Source organism: Furipterus horrens, unplaced genomic scaffold (genome assembly GCF_987537825.1).
Source record: "Furipterus horrens unplaced genomic scaffold, mFurHor1.1.pri manual_scaffold_8, whole genome shotgun sequence".
NCBI lineage: Eukaryota > Metazoa > Chordata > Mammalia > Chiroptera > Furipteridae > Furipterus > Furipterus horrens.
Window position 1 is genome coordinate 11932132 of NW_028327178.1, and position 19640 is coordinate 11951771.

Below are 19640 nucleotides of genomic sequence, written 5' to 3' on the forward strand. Positions count from 1 at the left end.
GAAATAACTCTTCACACCTTCTGGCATAGAAGACTACACCTGAAGAGTTTGTGGTGGGCAGCTGGAGGTGGGGGCAGAAAGAGGAGCAAATCTAAGAGTCCAGGAAGAACTATGCGTGGTTCGGAAATAAAGACACCACACACCGGGAATTTCCCAGCATCCCAGCCGTGCCCACTGTGGCCGGAATGAGTCAGGCTTGGGGCACACTCGTGCGTGTGGGAGATGTAGTCCCAGCAGGATGCAGTGCTGGCCACCAGCCAACTTCCCCCCAACGAAATAAATGCTACACATTCCCTAATCACTTACACCATGCTTCAAAAAGTCACAAATGTTATGTCCTTAAATTCGTCTTTGCCAGAGAGTAACCACTTTGAAGAGGAAACCGCCACTGAGCTCGAGTAAAACGTGTGTCGCTAAGGAAACTGGCAGGCTTTGACCAAAGGTAGCCTTCTCCAGGTCCTCCGTGAGCCTCGCTCATCCTGCACCTGCAGGCAGATACTGAGCGCACCTTCACCGCCTTCAGAACTCAACATCCTTAGCATCAGTCTAGGCTCAGAAAACCTCAAAGTCTGAATTTCAAAAGAAAGTGGCTTTGTCTCTCACACTCTAGCTTATATTATTCCAACAGACCAAATATTTGACATGCAGCTAAAAAAACTAAGTTGTTTTAGCAATTTAAATTCTAATACGTCGGGAGTTTAATTCATCTGAGTAATGTATCACTGCTTCCTGACATGTATGTTGAATAAATTAATAAATTACTAGTGACCTCCTAGAAATGTAACACTGTCTAGCATGTGGTCAGTCTGGTAAGAGCCTTCCTTACAGTCCTGAAGCCCAGAACTTTGTGGATGGGTGCCGGCATGAAGTGTGCCATGATGCGATTTGAGAGATTCCATGTGTGCTAGAGTGGCATGCAAAGGGATTTTTTATCATCACTGCAACGTACGGCTCACAGACAATCTGCTAATACAGGAGGCCGAGAACCTTTACTATGCTCCTCAGTTTAAAATCGCAGTCTATTAAATAATGCTCTTGCAAGTGCAAACATACTCAGGAAGTGTCACGAGAGTTTACAATTGAATTCTTCAGGGAAAAGTTTAGGACAGAAAACATGAAACAGGACACACTGAATAAATTCCTATCCTTAAGAAGATGAGAAACGACCTCTGTCATCAAAAATTAGCAGAGGAGTTGAAAAAGAAGGAACTCAGGAAAGTCTTAAGTGCCCAGGGACTTGTACTTCAACAGAGCCTCCAGAAACACATGGAGGCTGCAGAGAAAACTGCCCCTTTGTCATAATGGATGGGCACTCACTCTGGTTCCATTTTAATAAACAAAAATGGGAATAAATGACATACTAGCAAGGAAGAGTCTGTTCCCCTAAGCGAGTGCCATCCAATGGATGGACAGCAATTTATCTGCCTCATCACTGCCAAGTATGTGTCCAGTAATCTGCAGATTATCCTGGGAGATGACGGATCTCTTTACAGGAAAATACCATTCCTGTGAAAGGGTTTCCTATAAATTAGGGTGAGGAGAAAAAAAACAGCCCCCACCCCCACCACAATCCCACCGTCTTCCCTAGACAGAGGCTCCTTTGACAGCTCGAACCAAAGTGCTTTGCTCACACACTTAATGTGGAGCATTTACAGAGTTAAAAGCTGAAAATGCCTATCCAGGGAGACGGAGGTAAATTAGATACATTTCTGCATTTCTTCTGATACAAATTCAATTTTTTAAGAGCCTTTACCCCAGACAAGACGTCACACTTTTTACGATAATAAAACTTTAAAATCACAATATGTGGCTTCACAGAGCGGTCAGCAAGTTTTCTATTTTTCCAGGCAGCCCCATCTCATTATAGCAAATGGCATCATTCCAAAAGAAAATAAAAGAAAAAATTAAATTGATTACTATGTCAACCTTGGCATCCATATGTCAAATTGTTCTTTGATAAGAACTAAGTTATTTGGTAGAAAGTTGAGAAAACGTTTTCTTTTCTGAATTCCAAATTTTTGCTATCAGATAGTTTCTTAGGCTTTCAGACAAACACTTAAACAATTTCAGTCTTTCCAAAATCACTCTACCTCCCCCTTTTCAGAGGTCAGTGTAGTAGCCTGCGAAGTGCCTCCTATTTTTCTCACCAAAGTGCTCTATTATCTTCAACTTATTTGTCGCATATGTAAAAATAGATTTCATATGTAGTCAACTGCCTGCCACATTATTACAATAAAGATTTGTGTAGGGGAAGTATATACTTTTAGGGAAGAGTAGGCCATTATCCTTTCTCTTTTTCATGCTCCAAATGAAGGGCAAATAACTACTCAGAGGTGAGGTGTGCCTCTTAATGAGAAATTTACACAAGTGCATGCTACAGCTTCCCTTTACCATCCTATCCCTGAACTCCTAGTTCTGTAAAGCATTAGGGGACAGGTTACATCGGCCTTGAGAAGACACAGAGCAGGCGTGGGGAGGACGATGCAAGCAGGAAAAGTCTGGTCCACATGCCTTCTTCTTACTGTGTTTGCATTAATTACATTGCCCTTCAAAATTACTACCTGTTACTCAGAACAGTTCTCCATTGCCGTCACATGCTCCACATGGCCCTAACCAGAAATCTTCTAATTTATACCCCTAGTTAAGTGAGATCTTATCAGAGTGCTATATTAGTTAGTATGCTCTGTTGTTAGATATGTATTGTTTTCTACTTTTGGACCTACTCAAGCTTCCATTTTAATTCTAAATTAGCAAAAGAAACTTCGATCTTTTGGGAATAATCTGTGTGAAAGGCCTCACAATCCCATATTTGTCTTGATACTGGTTCTATTATTTTTGAGAAACCTTACTTTAAGAAACATTCCGCATAGACAACTTCATCTTTATAAAGACAGTCTACAGTTTCTCCCCACAGACAGACTTTAATTTACAAAATGCTGAAATGCTGTGTACTCTTGCTAGTTCCTCAGTGAAGGCAGGCACCCCACCTTCCCACCTCTAAAGCATTCACCGTAATGCATCTTGCGATGGACACATGTCTAGTTGAAATAGACTCTTAGGCTGAAAGGGTGATTTCAGAAGACCAGCTGCTTTAATCAAGAAAGGTAAGGAAAAAGGAAGTTGCTATTTGACTAGCTGAGTTATTCTTTTTCATTATAAATGCTTTATGAAATTAAACAGCATGGGCTTGAGGTTTCTTTACACTGTGCAGGCCTCATGTCTTCAATTTTAATTGGTTAATGTGATTGATTGACTTGAAGAAGAAATGAAGAATGTTAAAACTCTGAAAATATATCTATAATACAAACAATAATACAAGGTACTTTTTGAAAGGCAATAATAGTCTGAACATTTTATAAATTACACATGATCTTATAAGAAGAAATTGAATGGAAAAAGGTGGATCCTCTCTCTCCACTAATATTTTGTTCCTCTTAGAGATTTCTGGGACCACATTTTAAGTCAGGGTATTGGGATTCACATTTTAAATATCTTGGGCTATGGTTAATAAACCATATTTTAAATAGAAGTATAATATACTAAGAATTCATCAGAAATACACTTCTTTTTCTTTCTCGTTCTAAACCCACTCATGTTTCCCTCCACATCTACAGACTGCCCGCAGGCCCGGGGTGGTCCACTAACTTTTTTTGTTTGGTGCATGCGAAACCTTAAGTTTTAGAGTTCTCACCTGTCTCCCAGGAGAGCAGACACACTCTCCTGTACCACCATCCTTCACCTCCCTCAAGATTAACCCAGATCTCATTGGACCCGTTTCCCCTGCACTATTTATGAAACAAAGGAGGAGGACGAGGGCAGCAAGTGAGAGGTGGTATGACCCTCCTTTGTTGTATCCAACGCTGAGAAGGGCATGTGCCTTGAGTCTAATCTCCAGAGAACAGGAGGTGAAACCACCAGACCTCTGGATGGCCCTGAACTGAATGAGCATTGGTCTAGTCCCCAACAGTATGAGCACAGCTTGGCGCACTAGTGAGCTAGTAAATGGTGAATGATAGTCGGGTTTAGAAACAAGTAAGGAGAGTAGTTAATTGAGGTGAAAGAGGAAGATAAGACATGTGGGGTAGAAAAAGAAAGGCCATAGATGAGAAGATCGCATGTGCAAAGGTCCGGGGGTGTAAGAGAGAGAGAAAAGGAAATAGTAAAATTAATAATAATAATAATAATAATAATAATAAAGAGCTAGCATGGCCTAAGCACAGAGACTGCCGGGGAACCTGGTGACAGATGGGGATGGGGAAATAGGTAGGAGTTTAAAGTAAAATAACTGTAATATAAGTAAATTTTACCTCATAGGTATTATTGGTTGTGATAGTAATATTTATATTAGCTCAATATTTACATTTATTTGCACTTAAAAATATTTTAGAAATTTTCAACACATACAAAAGCAGAGAAAATAGCAGAGTGAATCTCTATGTACCCTCCACCCAGCCTCAATAATTACCAATTCATGGTTAATTTGGCTTCATCCACAGGCCCATTTTCTTTCCCCCTTCTTACACTATTTTGAAAGAAATGTTTGAGATCAAATGATCTTAGCTGTAGAATCTTTTATTTTAAAATAACTCCCTACCACATAAAAAAAAGTAACCTGTTTAAAATTAAATGTAAGGTGCTGGGATGTGGGGGTTCTCACTAGGGGCTAGAAAAACAAAAGGATTTCTAAATGCGCTTTTGGTCCACAGATCAGCCCCTCTGATCCTCTGACTGACATATGTAAAAAGCCCAGAAGGTTCCTTTCTCACTAGTCCAGGGATTTTCAACCTTTTTCATCTCATGGCATGCATAAACTAATACCTAAAAGACTGAGGCATGCCAAAAAATACATATTTTTTGCCAATATGACAAAAAAGAAATAGGTATAACTTTGATTCATTCACACTGGATGGCTATTGTGTTGGCTGTTGCCATTTTTCAAAAAAAATTTTATTTGACAACAGAAAGGAGAAGAGGTCAGTCCCCCTGACTAACAGTCAGGGGTTGCATGTTTTAAAATTCTGGCACACACCAATGTGCCGTGATACACCGGCTGAAAATTGCTAACAGACTAATTACTTGGAAAATACTCTATTAAGCCACAAAGCTGTTCATTTCTCAGTAATTGTGCAAGAGGAGCTCAAGAAAGATGAAGTTTCAGGCAGATCCTTTTTTTTTCTCCCCCTTTAGAACTATGCTACGACCAATGTTAGCCATTAGCCAAATGCAGCTATTTAAATTCAAATTGATTAAAATGAAATAAAGTTGAAAGTGCTGTCTCATTAGCCATCTGTGGCTAGTGCTTATCATATTGGAAAACGTAGATACTGAACATTTACTTCATTACAGACAGTTCTAGTAAATATTTTAGGTTTAGAAGACATGCTTAATTTAATTTCATACTAAAAATACTTAAAAGTTAGCCATGAAAGTATTCAAGTTATTTTTACAAAACACACACACATCCTATACCAAATTAGAGCTTATACAAGAATATAAAATGTATTCTTCCCTGGAATATTATCAATTCACAAGAAATTTGAGTTAAAATATAGTTACAAAAGTATTTTCGGCCCGGGACCCCGGCCGCTGCTCCCTCGGTTCTCGCCTCAAAGCCGCGGCCACAGACTCTCCTTCAACGTCCCTAGGCCTCTGCCCCGCCTCTGCTGGAGCCCAGGGTGCTGCCTGGTCGGACCTGGAAATGGGATGCCGCGCCTCTGCGGGCCGCACGGAGGAAGCGAGGGCCTCCCCGAGCCGCTGCTGTGACGGCCAGTGAGTGAGCCCTGGAGGATGTCCAGCGTGGCGACGGCCGGCCCCGCGGGGATGCCGGGGGCCCCGGGCCCCGGGAACCCGCCCCCGCCGGAGGTCTCCAACCCCTCCAAGCCCGGCCGCAAGACCAACCAGCTGCAGTACATGCAGAACGTGGTGGTGAAGACGCTGTGGAAGCACCAGTTCGCCTGGCCCTTCTACCAGCCTGTGGACGCCGTCAAGCTGAACCTGCCCGATTATCATAAAATAATAAAAAACCCGATGGATATGGGGACTATTAAGAAGAGACTAGAAAACAACTACTATTGGAGCGCAAGTGAATGTATGCAAGACTTCAACACCATGTTTACAAACTGTTATATTTACAACAAGCCCACAAATGACATAGTGCTAATGGCCCAGGCCTTAGAGAAAATTTTTCTGCAGAAAGTGGCCCAGATGCCTCAGGAGGAAGTTGAGCTATTACCCCCCGCTCCAAAGGGCAAAGGCCGGAAGCCGGCTGCGGGAACCCAGAGCGCAGGCACCCAGCACGTGGCGGCTGTGTCCTCTGTCTCCCCAGCACCCCCCTTTCAGAACGTCCCCCCCACTGTCTCCCAGACGCCGGTCATTGCTGCCACCCCTGTGCCAACTATCACCGCAAACGTCACATCTGTCCCTGTGCCCCCGGCGGCCGCCCCCCCTCCGCCTGTGACCCCCGTCATCCCCGTGGTCCCTCCCACGCCTCCCGTTGTCAAGAAAAAGGGTGTGAAGCGGAAAGCGGACACGACCACACCCACAACATCCGCCATCACTGCCAGCCGTGGTGAGTCGCCCCTGCCGATGTCGGAACCCAAGCAGGCCAAGGTGGTGGCGCGGCGGGAGAGCGGGGGCCGGCCCATCAAGCCGCCCAAGAAGGACCTGGAGGATGGCGAGGTGCCACAGCATGCGGGCAAGAAGTGCAAGCTGTCGGAGCACCTGCGGCACTGTGACAGCATCCTCAAGGAGCTGCTGTCCAAGAAGCACGCGGCCTACGCCTGGCCCTTCTACAAGCCGGTGGACGCCGAGGCCCTGGAGCTGCATGACTACCACGACATCATCAAGCACCCGATGGACCTCAGCACTGTCAAGAAGAAGATGGACAGCCGGGAGTACCCGGACGCCCAGGGCTTTGCGGCCGACATCCGGCTGATGTTCTCCAACTGTTACAAGTACAACCCTCCTGACCACGAGGTGGTGGCCATGGCCCGGAAGCTGCAGGACGTGTTTGAGATGCGGTTTGCCAAGATGCCGGACGAGCCGGCAGAGGCGCCCGCGGCGCCCGCCCCCGCGGCCCCGGCCGTGAGCAAGGGCACAGAGAGCAGCCGCAGCAGCGAGGAGAGCTCCTCCGACTCGGGCAGCTCGGACTCGGAGGAGGAGCGGGCCACCCGGCTGGCGGAGCTGCAGGAGCAGCTGAAGGCCGTGCATGAGCAGCTGGCCGCCCTGTCTCAGGCCCCCGTGAACAAGCCAAAGAGAAAGAAGGAGAAGAAGGAGAAGAGAAAGAAGGACAAGGACAAGGACAAGGAGCGGCACAAGGCCAGGTCCGAGGACGAGAAGAAGGCCAAGGCCGCCCCGCCCGGCAAGCAGGCCCAGCAGAAGAAGGCGCCCACCAAGCAGACCAACAGCACGGCTGCGGCCAGCAGACAGCCGAAGAAGGGCGGCAAGCAGGCGTCGGCCTCCTACGACTCGGAGGAGGAGGAGGAGGGCCTGCCCATGAGCTATGACGAGAAGCGGCAGCTGAGCCTGGACATCAACCGGCTGCCCGGGGAGAAGCTGGGCCGGGTGGTGCACATCATCCAGTCCCGGGAGCCCTCGCTCAGGGAGTCGAACCCGGACGAGATCGAGATCGACTTCGAGACCCTGAAGCCCACCACCCTGCGGGAGCTCGAGAGATACGTCAGGTCCTGTTTGCAGAAGAAGCAACGGAAGCCGCTCCCGACGAGCGGGAAGAAGCAGGCGGCCAAGTCGAAGGAGGAGCTGGCCCAGGAGAAGAAGAAGGAGCTGGAGAAGCGGCTGCAGGACGTCAGCGGCCAGCTGAGCGGCAGGAAGCCCGTCAGGAAAGAGAAATCGGGCGCGGCGGCCCCCGGAGGGCCTTCCCGGCTCAGCAGCAGCAGCTCCTCCGAGTCCGGGAGCAGCACCTCCAGCGGCTCGAGCTCCGACAGCAGCGACTCGGAGTGAAGCCGGGCCCGGCCGCGCCCGGCCCCGCGGCGGCCGCGCACCCGCGGCCCCTGCAGTGTCCCCCCCGGATAATATACTCCTTTCGTTCAAAAAAAAAAAAAAAAAAAAAAAAAAAGTATTTTCTCCTCCCCCTGTATTGATCGGTTTTTAACGGTGACAGAGACAAGTGATAAACTAAATGTATTTCCCAAACGCGAAGTTCAATGAATACTTCCCACAAAATTTTCAACTACTGAATCATGTCGTTCTGTGTAAGCACGTGCATGATTTTTCTGGGTTGACAAGAACGCCTGACCTTTTCCTGTTCATTGAAGTGGAGTCCACCACCTGCTGCAAAATTCTGACAACAAAAAATATATTTGCTTTCCATGAGGCCTTTCTTCTAATGGAAACTTTACCGTAAAAAATGTAAATCTATATCTTGTCCAAAGATGTACATGGTAAGTCAACTGATGCTATTTAGACAATAAAATAACAGCTTATGGGTTCCAATTTTGGCTTCTAAGTCTGAGATCTGAATCAATAGCTTTATGAAATCAACAACTTGGTTGGGTAAGAAGGTGGATGAGGGAATGTCAATTTCACACTAACTCCAGTAGCATGTGTATGCAACAGTGATATCAATGAGCGGCAATGTGGCATGTTTATCATGAGATAATCACACCCCTAGAGGTTTAGAAGCACTCAGCTGAACCTTGTGCCTCATAACACACTTGGAGTGTCATTATCTCATGATAACCATACTCCCTGTCAAGCCTTATTGCTTAATTAGGGGTTACGAAGGTGATAAGACTAAAAGAAATCGGATGAACCGTACCTAAGATGAATGATACCTTAATCAACTTAAACCCGGTGGCTGAAGGAATCATGAACAAACACATACATGAGTTACATATTATTTTTAGAGAAATCTGTTAATAATAAATGAGAAGAATCCCAACCTGCATTCACAGATTATCTGAATTGCATTGGCCATGAGGTATGATGCTTATAATCAATAATTTAAATTGTGTTTTCATATAGTATGTAAAACGTTGCAGAGATTAATGATAACATGAAATTTAACTCTGACCTACGATACCCAGTTTATACACACCAGTAATTCATCACAATCCAATCACAGAATTTAGGTAGTGAGTCTGCAAGGGAGCTGATCAATAACACCCACGCCACATAAGATTTTAACAAACTAACGTGAAACCGAAAAGGAAAAATAACGGGATAAACCCCTTCCTATTTTTTCCATAGAACTTAAAATACTCAAACATGAAACAACATAGCACCAAACGCTCTTCACAGCCATGTTTGAATATTTAACTTAGTGCTTTTGTTCTATTTTTATAAACAACCGCCATGTGTGTGGTGGCATATAGCCCCACGTGCAGTGCACATGAAGCTGCTTTCCAATTCACTGTGAAACATCCATTATCTTTATCAAATAACAGTATCTCATCTCAGCCCGCTATCAAGATGGAGTCTTATTTTAGCCGGACTGCAGCCCTATCTGTATATGAGGGCTGGCCACAGCCGCAGAGCAGGAGTGAAAGGCTGTGAAATAATCAATAATCATCATCAAATTGTGGTCGCAAGGTTGTGAGGATGGAAGTTTTTGATGAAACCTCACCTTTTTTCATTTTTTTTTTTTTTGGTGGAGATGATAAGGCTTAACCTCTGCAATACCTGATAACCAGGACTCGGTCAGAGGAAGCCTTACACACTTGAAAGTGGTCCTGAATGCCCAAAGGCACACTGACATATTTAGGCTCAAGTGCCATACAAACCTCATGTCATCAACAACCGTCACGTGGGAGGGCTCGAAACCGCCGTGGGCCTGGTTTATGGTGAATTTGGCACCTGACTCTTCCACAGAGAATTCAGACCTGACATACTGTGTGTGGCTCTGAAACCCATCAGTGCTGGCATAACAATGGGTCAAGTGTCTGCATCCTGGTATTTTCCCCAGAGGTGAAGGACGTGTGGCCTCAGCCTGTGTACTGAGGTTGGGGAAAGGCTCTGCTTGAGAGTCACAGAGGCCTTCCTGCACCTGTTCTCGCACCCTTTCCTAAAACGCCGTGACCCGTGGCATGCAGAAATGCACAGAATTAACACTTGCTTTGGAGGGATGAAGAGTGGGACCTTTTCCTCACTGTTCTGTCACTGGGTTCTCATTACATCACGTGGACAAAAACCAAAGGAGATCAGCTGAGAAACAACTAGGCTCACATTAGAGACAGTTTCATTGCCTGGGGTTTTGTACAAATCTGTGGGGCTGCGCTGTATACCCCTCCCCCCCACCCCAGCCACAAGCAGTACTGGCTACAAAGTTCCATTAAAAAATTCTTATTTTATGACAGTTTAATATTTTAAAAAACACACATTTAGAAAACCATGCATCCTTGAAACATAAAGCCTACCTACTAAGATTTGATAGAACAAGACACAAACACTAAATCCGCCAACTAACACAAATAAATTCTGATTTCAGAGTGCTGAAAAGTTACATGGCAAAGCTCACTGATACAGCCGTCAAACCATTAACGTCTTCCTGCGGTGAGCTACTAATAATTTGAACACCCTGTGTCATCGGTGTCACAGCCAGTATTTTTGAAACAGACCCTAGTTCAAGGAATTCATGAAGTCGGACATATACTAATAAGTAGAAATTAGCTTTATTGTAATTCCCCAATCTGAATTTTTTGAAAACAGGTTTGTTAAAGAAATTTGTTTGTACTGACTACTGAAAATACTCTTAAGACAACTTCAGTGAGAAGTAACTAACAAAACTAACCGAACCTGCAACTCTTGCTTTGGCTAATCTTTTCTATAAAAATGTCCAGACACTTCTGCCATCTCTGTACAAACAAAGCCATAGCGTATTTCTCAGGATCTCTGAGCTCTTTCTGCAGCGCTACACCACAAATCAACACTTAGGGCACAAAGAAACTATTAATGCTAATTTTGGACTGGGAACTATAGAGGAAATAAAAGTTAAAATAATCTGATATTAAAATATGTAAAACCTCCAATACAAAAAATAAAGATATATGTTCAAAGAAATCCGTTTTCTACTAATCACAGTTAAATTGAAAAAATCCTTCCAAAATAACTGAGAAGAAAGGTTTTCTATAATTTCCTATAACTCGATACTCTATCAGAAGTTAAAATGTATAATGGAAGACATAGCAAAGTAAAAACATATTAATCAAATACAATCAAAAACTTAAAAATCCATTATTCACTTTAGTAACAAGTCATAGCATAATCTTTGTGACATTTCAATATTTAGTTTTGAAAATGAGTATTACAGCAACATGTGACACCTAATGGTAATACAGAATATTCTTTTTATTTTTCCAATGTTTTAAAATTAGTTTATAATCCTAATGCACAATTTCATGTTAACAGTATATGCAAAGGCAGGACTGGCTTTTTAACGAGAATGAAAACACAACAGTGTGTGTGGAATCTTACTGTAGAGGTAGCTATTAAAACTATGCAGGGAAGACTGCTGAAATTGCTACAACATTTACCCCACATACGATAAATGTGCTCCAGAAACATGGTGGTGGTCTGAGGCTGAATCAGTGGGCTCGCAGAGCTGGGTAGCAATAGGAGAGTATGTTTTATTATGAGTGTCATGGAGGCGGTGTGAAAAATCAAGAGCCACAGGCAGTCAGCAGCAATGGGTCAATAATGCTCCCAGAGACACTGTGTAGATAATCAACACCGAGGCCCGAGGTCCTCTCTGCACTGCACACCGCTGAAGGGCAAATCAATACAGCCGGGGAAGGACGCTGCCCTGCTCCTCTCTCCACAATAGGGCCACTCTAGGAAAAACACCCCCAAATGGAAAGAAAGCAAACTTGCTGTGTAGCTAACAATCAACTAGCCTTTAATATAATCACAAATTCACCCTTCAAGAAGGCCTCCCCCAACATCCAAGCAGGATTCATTACAAAGTCCGGCTAAAAATGAAATCAGAGCAAGGAAAAAAAAAAGCCTCCTAAATAGGGATTAGGAGGGAAGTACTTAAATATAACCACAATTTTTGTGAGTAAAAAATTATGTATCAGGACATTTTATTTTCTTCCCTTTGGGATCTAATTTTGATAATGCACAGGCTGATCATGTGCATGCTTACTTATCATTAGAGGGCTAAGCAATGACTAAAACCATACTACATTTAGAAAATTGTAAGTTATATTTGAATTATTTTTAATTGTTCCCAAAGAAGGAATGTAACATTTTAGTACATTCTACTGGTTAGAAGGGCAACATTTTGTTAATAGTTTTTGTCTCTGACACTTTGTTTAAAATATGATGCCAATATTTCACATTTTTCAGTAAAAAGTTATGGGTAGAAATATGTTGATTTATTCTTTCTCAAGAAAAAGGTGATTCATCACATCCATCATTCTGTTATTCATTAGGTGCTATTTCTAAGTTACTATGTAAAGCTGTCTTTCTTGAAACATGAAGAAAATGTGCTGCCAGAAAAAAGGAATAGTAAAAAAACATTTTAAGGTTTATCGCTTATTTTCCCAAGTAGATAAAATAACATCTAAAGGCATTAACATGTGCACTAGCTCAAGTGGGAAATACTGTAAACATTCCTCCAACGTAACTGTTAGAAGAAGGACTGTAATATGTTCTTTTTGTTATAATATCAAAAGAATATTTGAAAAAAAAAAAGACACTACAATTGTATAAAATGCCCTGTAAGTGAATTTAGGAAACAAAGCACTGGTCTCTGACAGGATTTTAATGGCACTTTAAACGAGTTACTTATTTGTTCAGCCTATTGACAAGGACTTTCTGTTCTCCTTTTTTCTTTTATTCTCTGACAATAATTTGTAGGTTTTGAGAAGAACAGTACTGTATTGTTTAGTAACTCACTAACGTAAGATTCCTCCACAATTATTGTTATTGTGAGGACACATGTTTTTTTAACTGGAAAGAATATGAATTCAAAAATAATTATTTTGTTGATGCTTACTATCTTTTCCTATTAGGAAAATGACAGGGACTTTACTGTGTGTGTGTGTGTGTGTGTGTGTGTAATTACTGAAGTCTGATATAAGTAAACTTAGTCTCGAGGAGAGAAACTCTGCACAAATAGTCTATTCTGCACTCTACCTTTATGACTAGTACAATATGGTTAATAGCAGGTTTCCATTTTTTGAAAAGTTATATTACATTATCTAGTCATCATGATAACAAAATTTATGTACTGGAGCGAGCCTAGAAAAATACCGGCCTTTAAGTCAGTTTCTTAAAGTAGTTTGAATCTTGATATTTACTTCATTAAAACATGAATCTTATAGAAATGATTTAAAGCATAATTAGTGAAAAATAGGAGCTGCTTCATCATCAAAGCAGATGACTCAGCCTCAGACGCCACTGAGGATGGGAAATTTGAAACAAAAAGCAGGAATATCAGCAGTCTTTCAAAAGCCGTTTTCCTATGGGATCCCTCGTGGTCCCTTCACATCCTCCTATTATTAAAAAATCTGCGTTGACCTATTTAATTTTAGCCCTTCCACCCCTTTGTCAGATCGGGTTGGGATCAGCTTGCCTAAGTCCTGCCGTTGTCCTGAGACTGAGAAGTGTGTGACCTGACAGCTGGTTCATTTGCATCCTTTCCTCTCATTGGCTGAAGCCACTGCCCAGGCCGTGAAACACTCCAAGACGGACATAGATTTCAGATGCTTCCTCGATTTGAAAACTGGGAACATTTCTGCGTGCTCAGAGAGAGCACCTGCAAGATGCCAGACACGACACACTAATTAGGGTAGCGCTTCCCCCCCACCCCCCACCAAACACGAGCATAAGTTAAAGATAATTTAAAATGTACTTCTATGGATATAATGCCAGCAGATTAAAAACCCCTCAATTCTAATTGTGTTCAGAGGCTTCGGTGTTTGGTGGGATTTTTAAAGTCCCATAACCACATGATCAATCCAGGTGATTTAAAATCAATGCCAAAGCCAGACAAAGGCTGTCGTAAACAACTATTTCCTTTATGGAAAAGGTGAAAACTCAGAGTGGAGCTCTTTCTGCAGTGAGACGGTGAAGCCCTAAGAAAATACCGCAAGCCCGTGAGGCCACTAGCTTTTCCCTGGTGGAAATTCAGAAATGCAAATGGAACTCACCTCTTTCTTGTTTAGAGAAAAGTAAGAGAAAGGCTTTAAAAAACTGTGCTCACTGAAACTGACACCTCTTTCTTGCTAACATGAAAAGGATATTTTGGCCATGATATAGCTGTATCAAATATAACTACATTTGATAAATGTATATCCAAACAATGCTCCATTCTTGGCAAAAAAGATTTGCCCTTTAATTCTAGAAGTATAGGACGGCTGAGTAATTTCCTTTAAGAACACTCAGAAGCTGAGTTCTTTGTAATCATCAAATTTTAAAGAAATAAATGTGTTTGAAACCCCTGGACAAATGACCTTGTTGAAGTCAGGTAGAATGGTGCCGCTTTTCATCTTAGTCTGCGATTTTAAAGGTCTGTCTTCATGGTCCTTTCATTACTCTCATTAGCATAGACCTCACGCCACTTGAATTGTTTGGGTTTGGATTAGTTAATATTAAAGTGATTTAGAAGAATGGTGTTATCATGTCAGTATACAGACAACATGCGGGAGTATCTTCTTCACGGCCAGCCCAAAACAATACCACTCACATCTGTTTTGGACCTTTTCCTACTGCAGACTGGGTTACTTTGGTAAACGGTGGGTCAGGAGTTCTCCCTCGGTGGCCAAGTATTCCGCAGCACGTTGAAATATACATATCTTGAAATGCAACACTCTCTTGAGGCCACATTTACTCCTAGTTGCCTCTTTTTTTTTTTTTTTTTTTTCTTTACAGTTTTTCCAGCCATGCTCCCTGGAAGAGCAGTCCACTGCCGAGACAGCTGTTTCAGAGTCACGACGACCTTCTGTTGCCAAATCTGACGGGCTGCTCCCCCTGTTTATCTTACTTGATCTTTCAGCAGCACTGCCTCCATGAGAGCATCTCTTTTTTGGGGGTGTCTAAGACAATGCAGTCTTCTGATTTTCTTCCTGCCCTCAACCCATCCACTTCCATCGTTCCGCCAGCTGCATCTCTTCCATCTCATCTCGAGATGTTGAACTTCTAGGGCTTTCTCTCAGCCCCCTTTCCTTCTCACCCTATACTCATCTGCTCTGAATACATCACATACCAATCATGTCTACATGTTTATCTCTAGAGCCATGCATGCAGCTACATACTATATATGACAATCCCACATGAATGTTCTCTAGGCATCTCAAAGTTATAAAAAACCAAGTGATTAATTTTCTACCACCTTTTAATCCACGAATCTGCTCCTCTTCCAATATGTCCCATGTATTCTGCTGCTAAAACCAAAAACCTGGAAGTTATATTTGATCCCTCCTTCTCAATTAACATAACAAATGTGGCAGGAGTTGAATTTTATCTTCAAATTCATCTCAAATCAGTCCATTTTTATCTTCACTGTCCCTGTGCCAGTCTAGAATGTTGTCACGCTAGCGCGGGATGCTTCTAGAACAGCCTTGTAACTGGTCCTCCCATCTTCACTTCGGTCTTCCTTCAACCCATTCCCCACCTAACAGTTAAATCAGATCAAATCACTTGCTAGAGACCTTGCTACTTCCCCACTGCATTTTGAAGAATATCAACCCTCAACGTGATGCGAGGGCCCCTGTGCCCTAGCACCAGCCCATCTCCCCAGTCCCGTCTCCTGCCCCTCTGCTATGCAGTCTCCTTGGTGTATAATTTCTTTTAGCATATTATTAAGGACGTATTGACAAAACAAATGCCTAGCTTCCCTAAATACGGAAGAGGCTCATATCCTAGGAATTTCACTGGATTCACAACTTGGAAAAGCACGTTGTAAGTCCAGTGAAAAGCTAAAAATGTTCTTCCAGTTAAGTCTTGGGAGGAAGCGTTGGTTTTCTCATGATCCTTAAGAAGAAATCCATCATTTCACTTGTGTGTAGCACTAACATAGTAGGCTGGCATACAGTAAATACTCAATATTTGTTAAATTAATAAATTATTTGAATGGATGCTGCAGCAAGAGAAAAGCTCCTACCATACTGCGAGAGATATTCAGAAACAGAGAAATCCTGAATTGTGTGTTGTAACTGAGCAGCTGGAGAAAACTCCTGATGAAGGACAAAGCTATAAGGGGTTAACAGATACTGATCACTTCGGTAAGCCCATTTTCTGTTAGTGATTTTATCTGGAAGGGGCTCCCTCCTGTTGTAATTTGAAGACTAGAAAAGTCATCAGAGAGGGGACTGTGGAGAAAAGGGGAGGCTATAAGCAAGCGTACCCAAAAGTAGCTGCTTAAAGCTCTGTCGGGGTGGGTTGGCATAACCTAACAGGAAAGTTCTCGAGTGCGTTATGAAAATCTAGGGATCCTGGCCTCAGCTCAGGGCAGTGTGAAAATTTTCTGCATGAAAAATAGTAACTAAAACCTCATAAACTAAAATTTTATTATTTTATATATGTTTGAAAGCAAATACAGAAATATGTAGACTGTGACTGCAAATATCTGTAAATAGTTATACGTGCAAATAGGTAATGTATAGACAAAATCTCTGTGGGGGTTATGATGGGTTTTTCTCCTTTAAACCTTTCTTTAATTAACGTTGTTACACTGCCTCTTCAATGGTAATACCCCCTACTCAAATCCAATTCCACTCATCCTAAGGCTCTATTTCAGTCTTTATTATTCTAGATCTAATGCAAGTTATTTCTCTTTATTTTTAAATTATTTAACTTTATAGACCATACAGGACTTAAAATGTTAATTCATAATAATTCACATACTATTTGTTTTTTATGTAACCCGTGATTTTATTCAGTAAACCCAGTGTTTCCCAACTCTAGTCTGCATTAAAATGACCTGGGAGCAACCTAAAAAATGTGGCTACCTGGGTCCCTGTCTCAGAGATTCTGATTCAGAAGGTCTGAGGTAGGAGATCTAATTTGAAATATCCTACATGATTCTGATATGCCACCTGGTCTGGAAAGAACTGTGCTGAATGACAATGCCCAGAAAATTTATATAAAGGGAACGCCTAGACAGAAACACCTATGGAGAACTAAATATATATACATACAAGAGATACTGGCTTTGTATTACAGTTAATAATTATCTGCCCTTATATGCATTTTGCAGTTTTCAAAAACCCTCCCACAACCTTCTGTAAAGCATCTCATCTTTCTGGTCTCACTTTGCTTTCTTTTTGCAAAAAAAATGTTGGACTACATTATTTCTTTCAGTAGGCACTGAATGAACAAATTAATGAATGACAAAAACCATGCAGAGTGTATTGGGGTGATATGAGCAGGTTTGTGATAACAGTCTTATGCCCAGTAAACTTAGGCTCAGAGAAGGAAAGTAAAGTGAGTAACTCAGGCTGAGACTAAATATTCTGACTGCTTACTTGGTGGTCTTTCCTTCAGCATCCTTGCTGAAAGTTGCTGATTAGACTGTGTTGGGTGAAGGGCAGGCCACCGGCTGTATTCTGTATTCATACCACTACCAATGAATGACAAGCAGCTGTATCTGTATAATGGCATGTAAGCTGTTACCTTTTTCTTTAACCCCTGTCTACAGTAGAAGCAGTAATTCCAGAGGCTTGATATATGTGTCTACAAGTAATAAATCTGTGTGAGTTATAGCTGTGTCCTTGTAAATTTACAACTATAAGTTTTAATTCATCTCTGACCACACATTTACCTAAATTATAACAACACAGTAACAATGCCTTATGCTGGGATGTTCGGCCAGAGACATTCCGGAGGCTTAAAGGAGCTGGCTTTCTCACTATGACAAAGGGCCGCTCTCAGATTGTGCAAGACAGAAGCACTGAATTTGGTGTGGTGGCCATGACATAGATGTTTCCTTGTTCTTGTCATTCCTTTGAAAGTAAGCTGTGTTTTTAATGGCTCTTCTGCATTAATGGATATTCTAGATTAAGATGTAACTTGGGAGAAGAGCAGAATTGCTTAAATAAAGTCAAAGGAATAAATGCAAATTGCTTCTAAGCACCTACTCTGGCTTCAAGTGTGGTCGTTTGAGATATGAGAACAGGCTTTCTCGGAGGGTGTATTTGCTTGGAAAGCTTCTCCTTTGAACCTCTGGATGGTAGGTATCGTCTGCATAGGTTGCTGGCTCGGGGGCAGCCATCCTGCGCCCTGAGGTGGTCCCACGTGAGAGCCCAGCACATGGAATTCCGTGGAACAGAGAGATGGAAAGATGGGAGCCCAAGGATACCTCTGAGCTGCTCACGCCACCCTATCTCTAGTTATTTTATTATAGAAAACAATAAATTCTTTAATTCTCATTACGTTGTACATAAAATATCCTAACTTCCAAATCTTTCCAACAATTCAGTAATTATTTTTAAGATTTCTCTCTGGGCCTAATGTAAATGTTTCCCTGTACGTGTCCGTTTTCCCTATCAGTTCATACATAGCCCATCTTTTCCTTTTTGTTTTTTTCATTGAATGTTGCTTTTAGGTTTTCATTATGGTATCAATCTATATTTTAGCGTATATATTTAAAATACTGTACTTTAAAAGCTTACCATAATCCACCTGCCCTATATCATGCTTCCTGCTCCTTGTCTTCACCCAGTTCCCACCGAAACCAATCAAGCCCCGACCAGCTGTTGCCTGGATTGTTACCGAAGCCTCAAGGAGCAAACTTGCGTCATTCAGTTCATCCTCTGCAGCCCTGACCTCCCAAAATGGAATGCCCAATCCTGTTGCTCCACTGCTTACAACTCTTCAAATGGTTTCTCTGAACGTACCGAATGCAGTCAGTATAGTGCTGACTTACGTCCTTGAAACACTTTTAACACCGGTCGCTAGCAGTGAGAAATCGGGAGGTTTTTACATAAGAACTCGGATTCTCAGCTTACCCTGGAAAATCAGGAGATTGGGCAATACTGGGTCCACAGCGGCATGTGGCACCGCTTTGATCTGAGACAGGGCTGATGCCCTGATGTGGAGCAGTGCTCTCTCGTCTGCCAGGGTCCCCAGCCCGCCCGCTCCTGCCCCTGCCTCACGCAGAATATCAGCTGGCGTTTTATTAAAGGCTTACGCCGCTGTTTAATAGAAAGTAGTGTTAAAAAGACAGGTGTGTATTTCTTGGATGGTGCTATCAAAAATGGAAAACTGAAAGTAACTCTTACCTTGTTTTATGAGGAGATCTTACCTGTTTTATTAATTTAAGCGCTCTGCTTGGTCTCTTTAGACATCTGAGTTTGTCACTGCGGACAAACTAAGAAGTAATCCATCCGGGAAAGGCTTACTTCCGCCTCAGTCCTAAGGAGAGAGGCTTTATCTCTCTTCCCTCTCCCACACTTCCACACTCCTCTGCAGCCTCTGCTCCCAGCACAGCAAAACCTAACAGTCCCTGGGATTCACTTTAAGCTAAACAACGTGTCTGTGCTTTTGTGGCTGCTCCATACTCTCTCTGAGAAGTTTTCTTCCTCCAGGTGGGCCTACGAACACCTAGTCACAGCTCAGCTCAAATGTCACCTTCATTAGGAGCCCCTTCTTGTTCCTGTCTCCTGCCTTCAGGGGACTCAGCCCTTCCTTTTGGGGGGCTGTCACATTCTAGTGCAGAAGGACACACTTTATTGCACTTG

The 19640-nt window shown here is 42.6% G+C and overlaps 2 protein-coding genes across 2 annotated transcripts in view; one reads left to right on the forward strand and one right to left on the reverse strand.

Annotated features, from left to right (window-relative positions):
* The window catches only part of WDR7 (WD repeat domain 7), a 280434-nt gene that overhangs the window by 31095 nt on the left and 229699 nt on the right, over positions 1-19640 (reverse strand). The gene's annotated exons all lie outside the window — the stretch shown is intronic.
* On the forward strand, positions 5681-7991 carry LOC150002528 (bromodomain-containing protein 3). Its single transcript, XM_090285461.1, has one exon. It carries the CDS (start codon positions 5788-5790, stop codon positions 7957-7959), a length of 2172 nt encoding a protein of 723 aa, XP_090141587.1. The 5' UTR covers positions 5681-5787; the 3' UTR covers positions 7960-7991.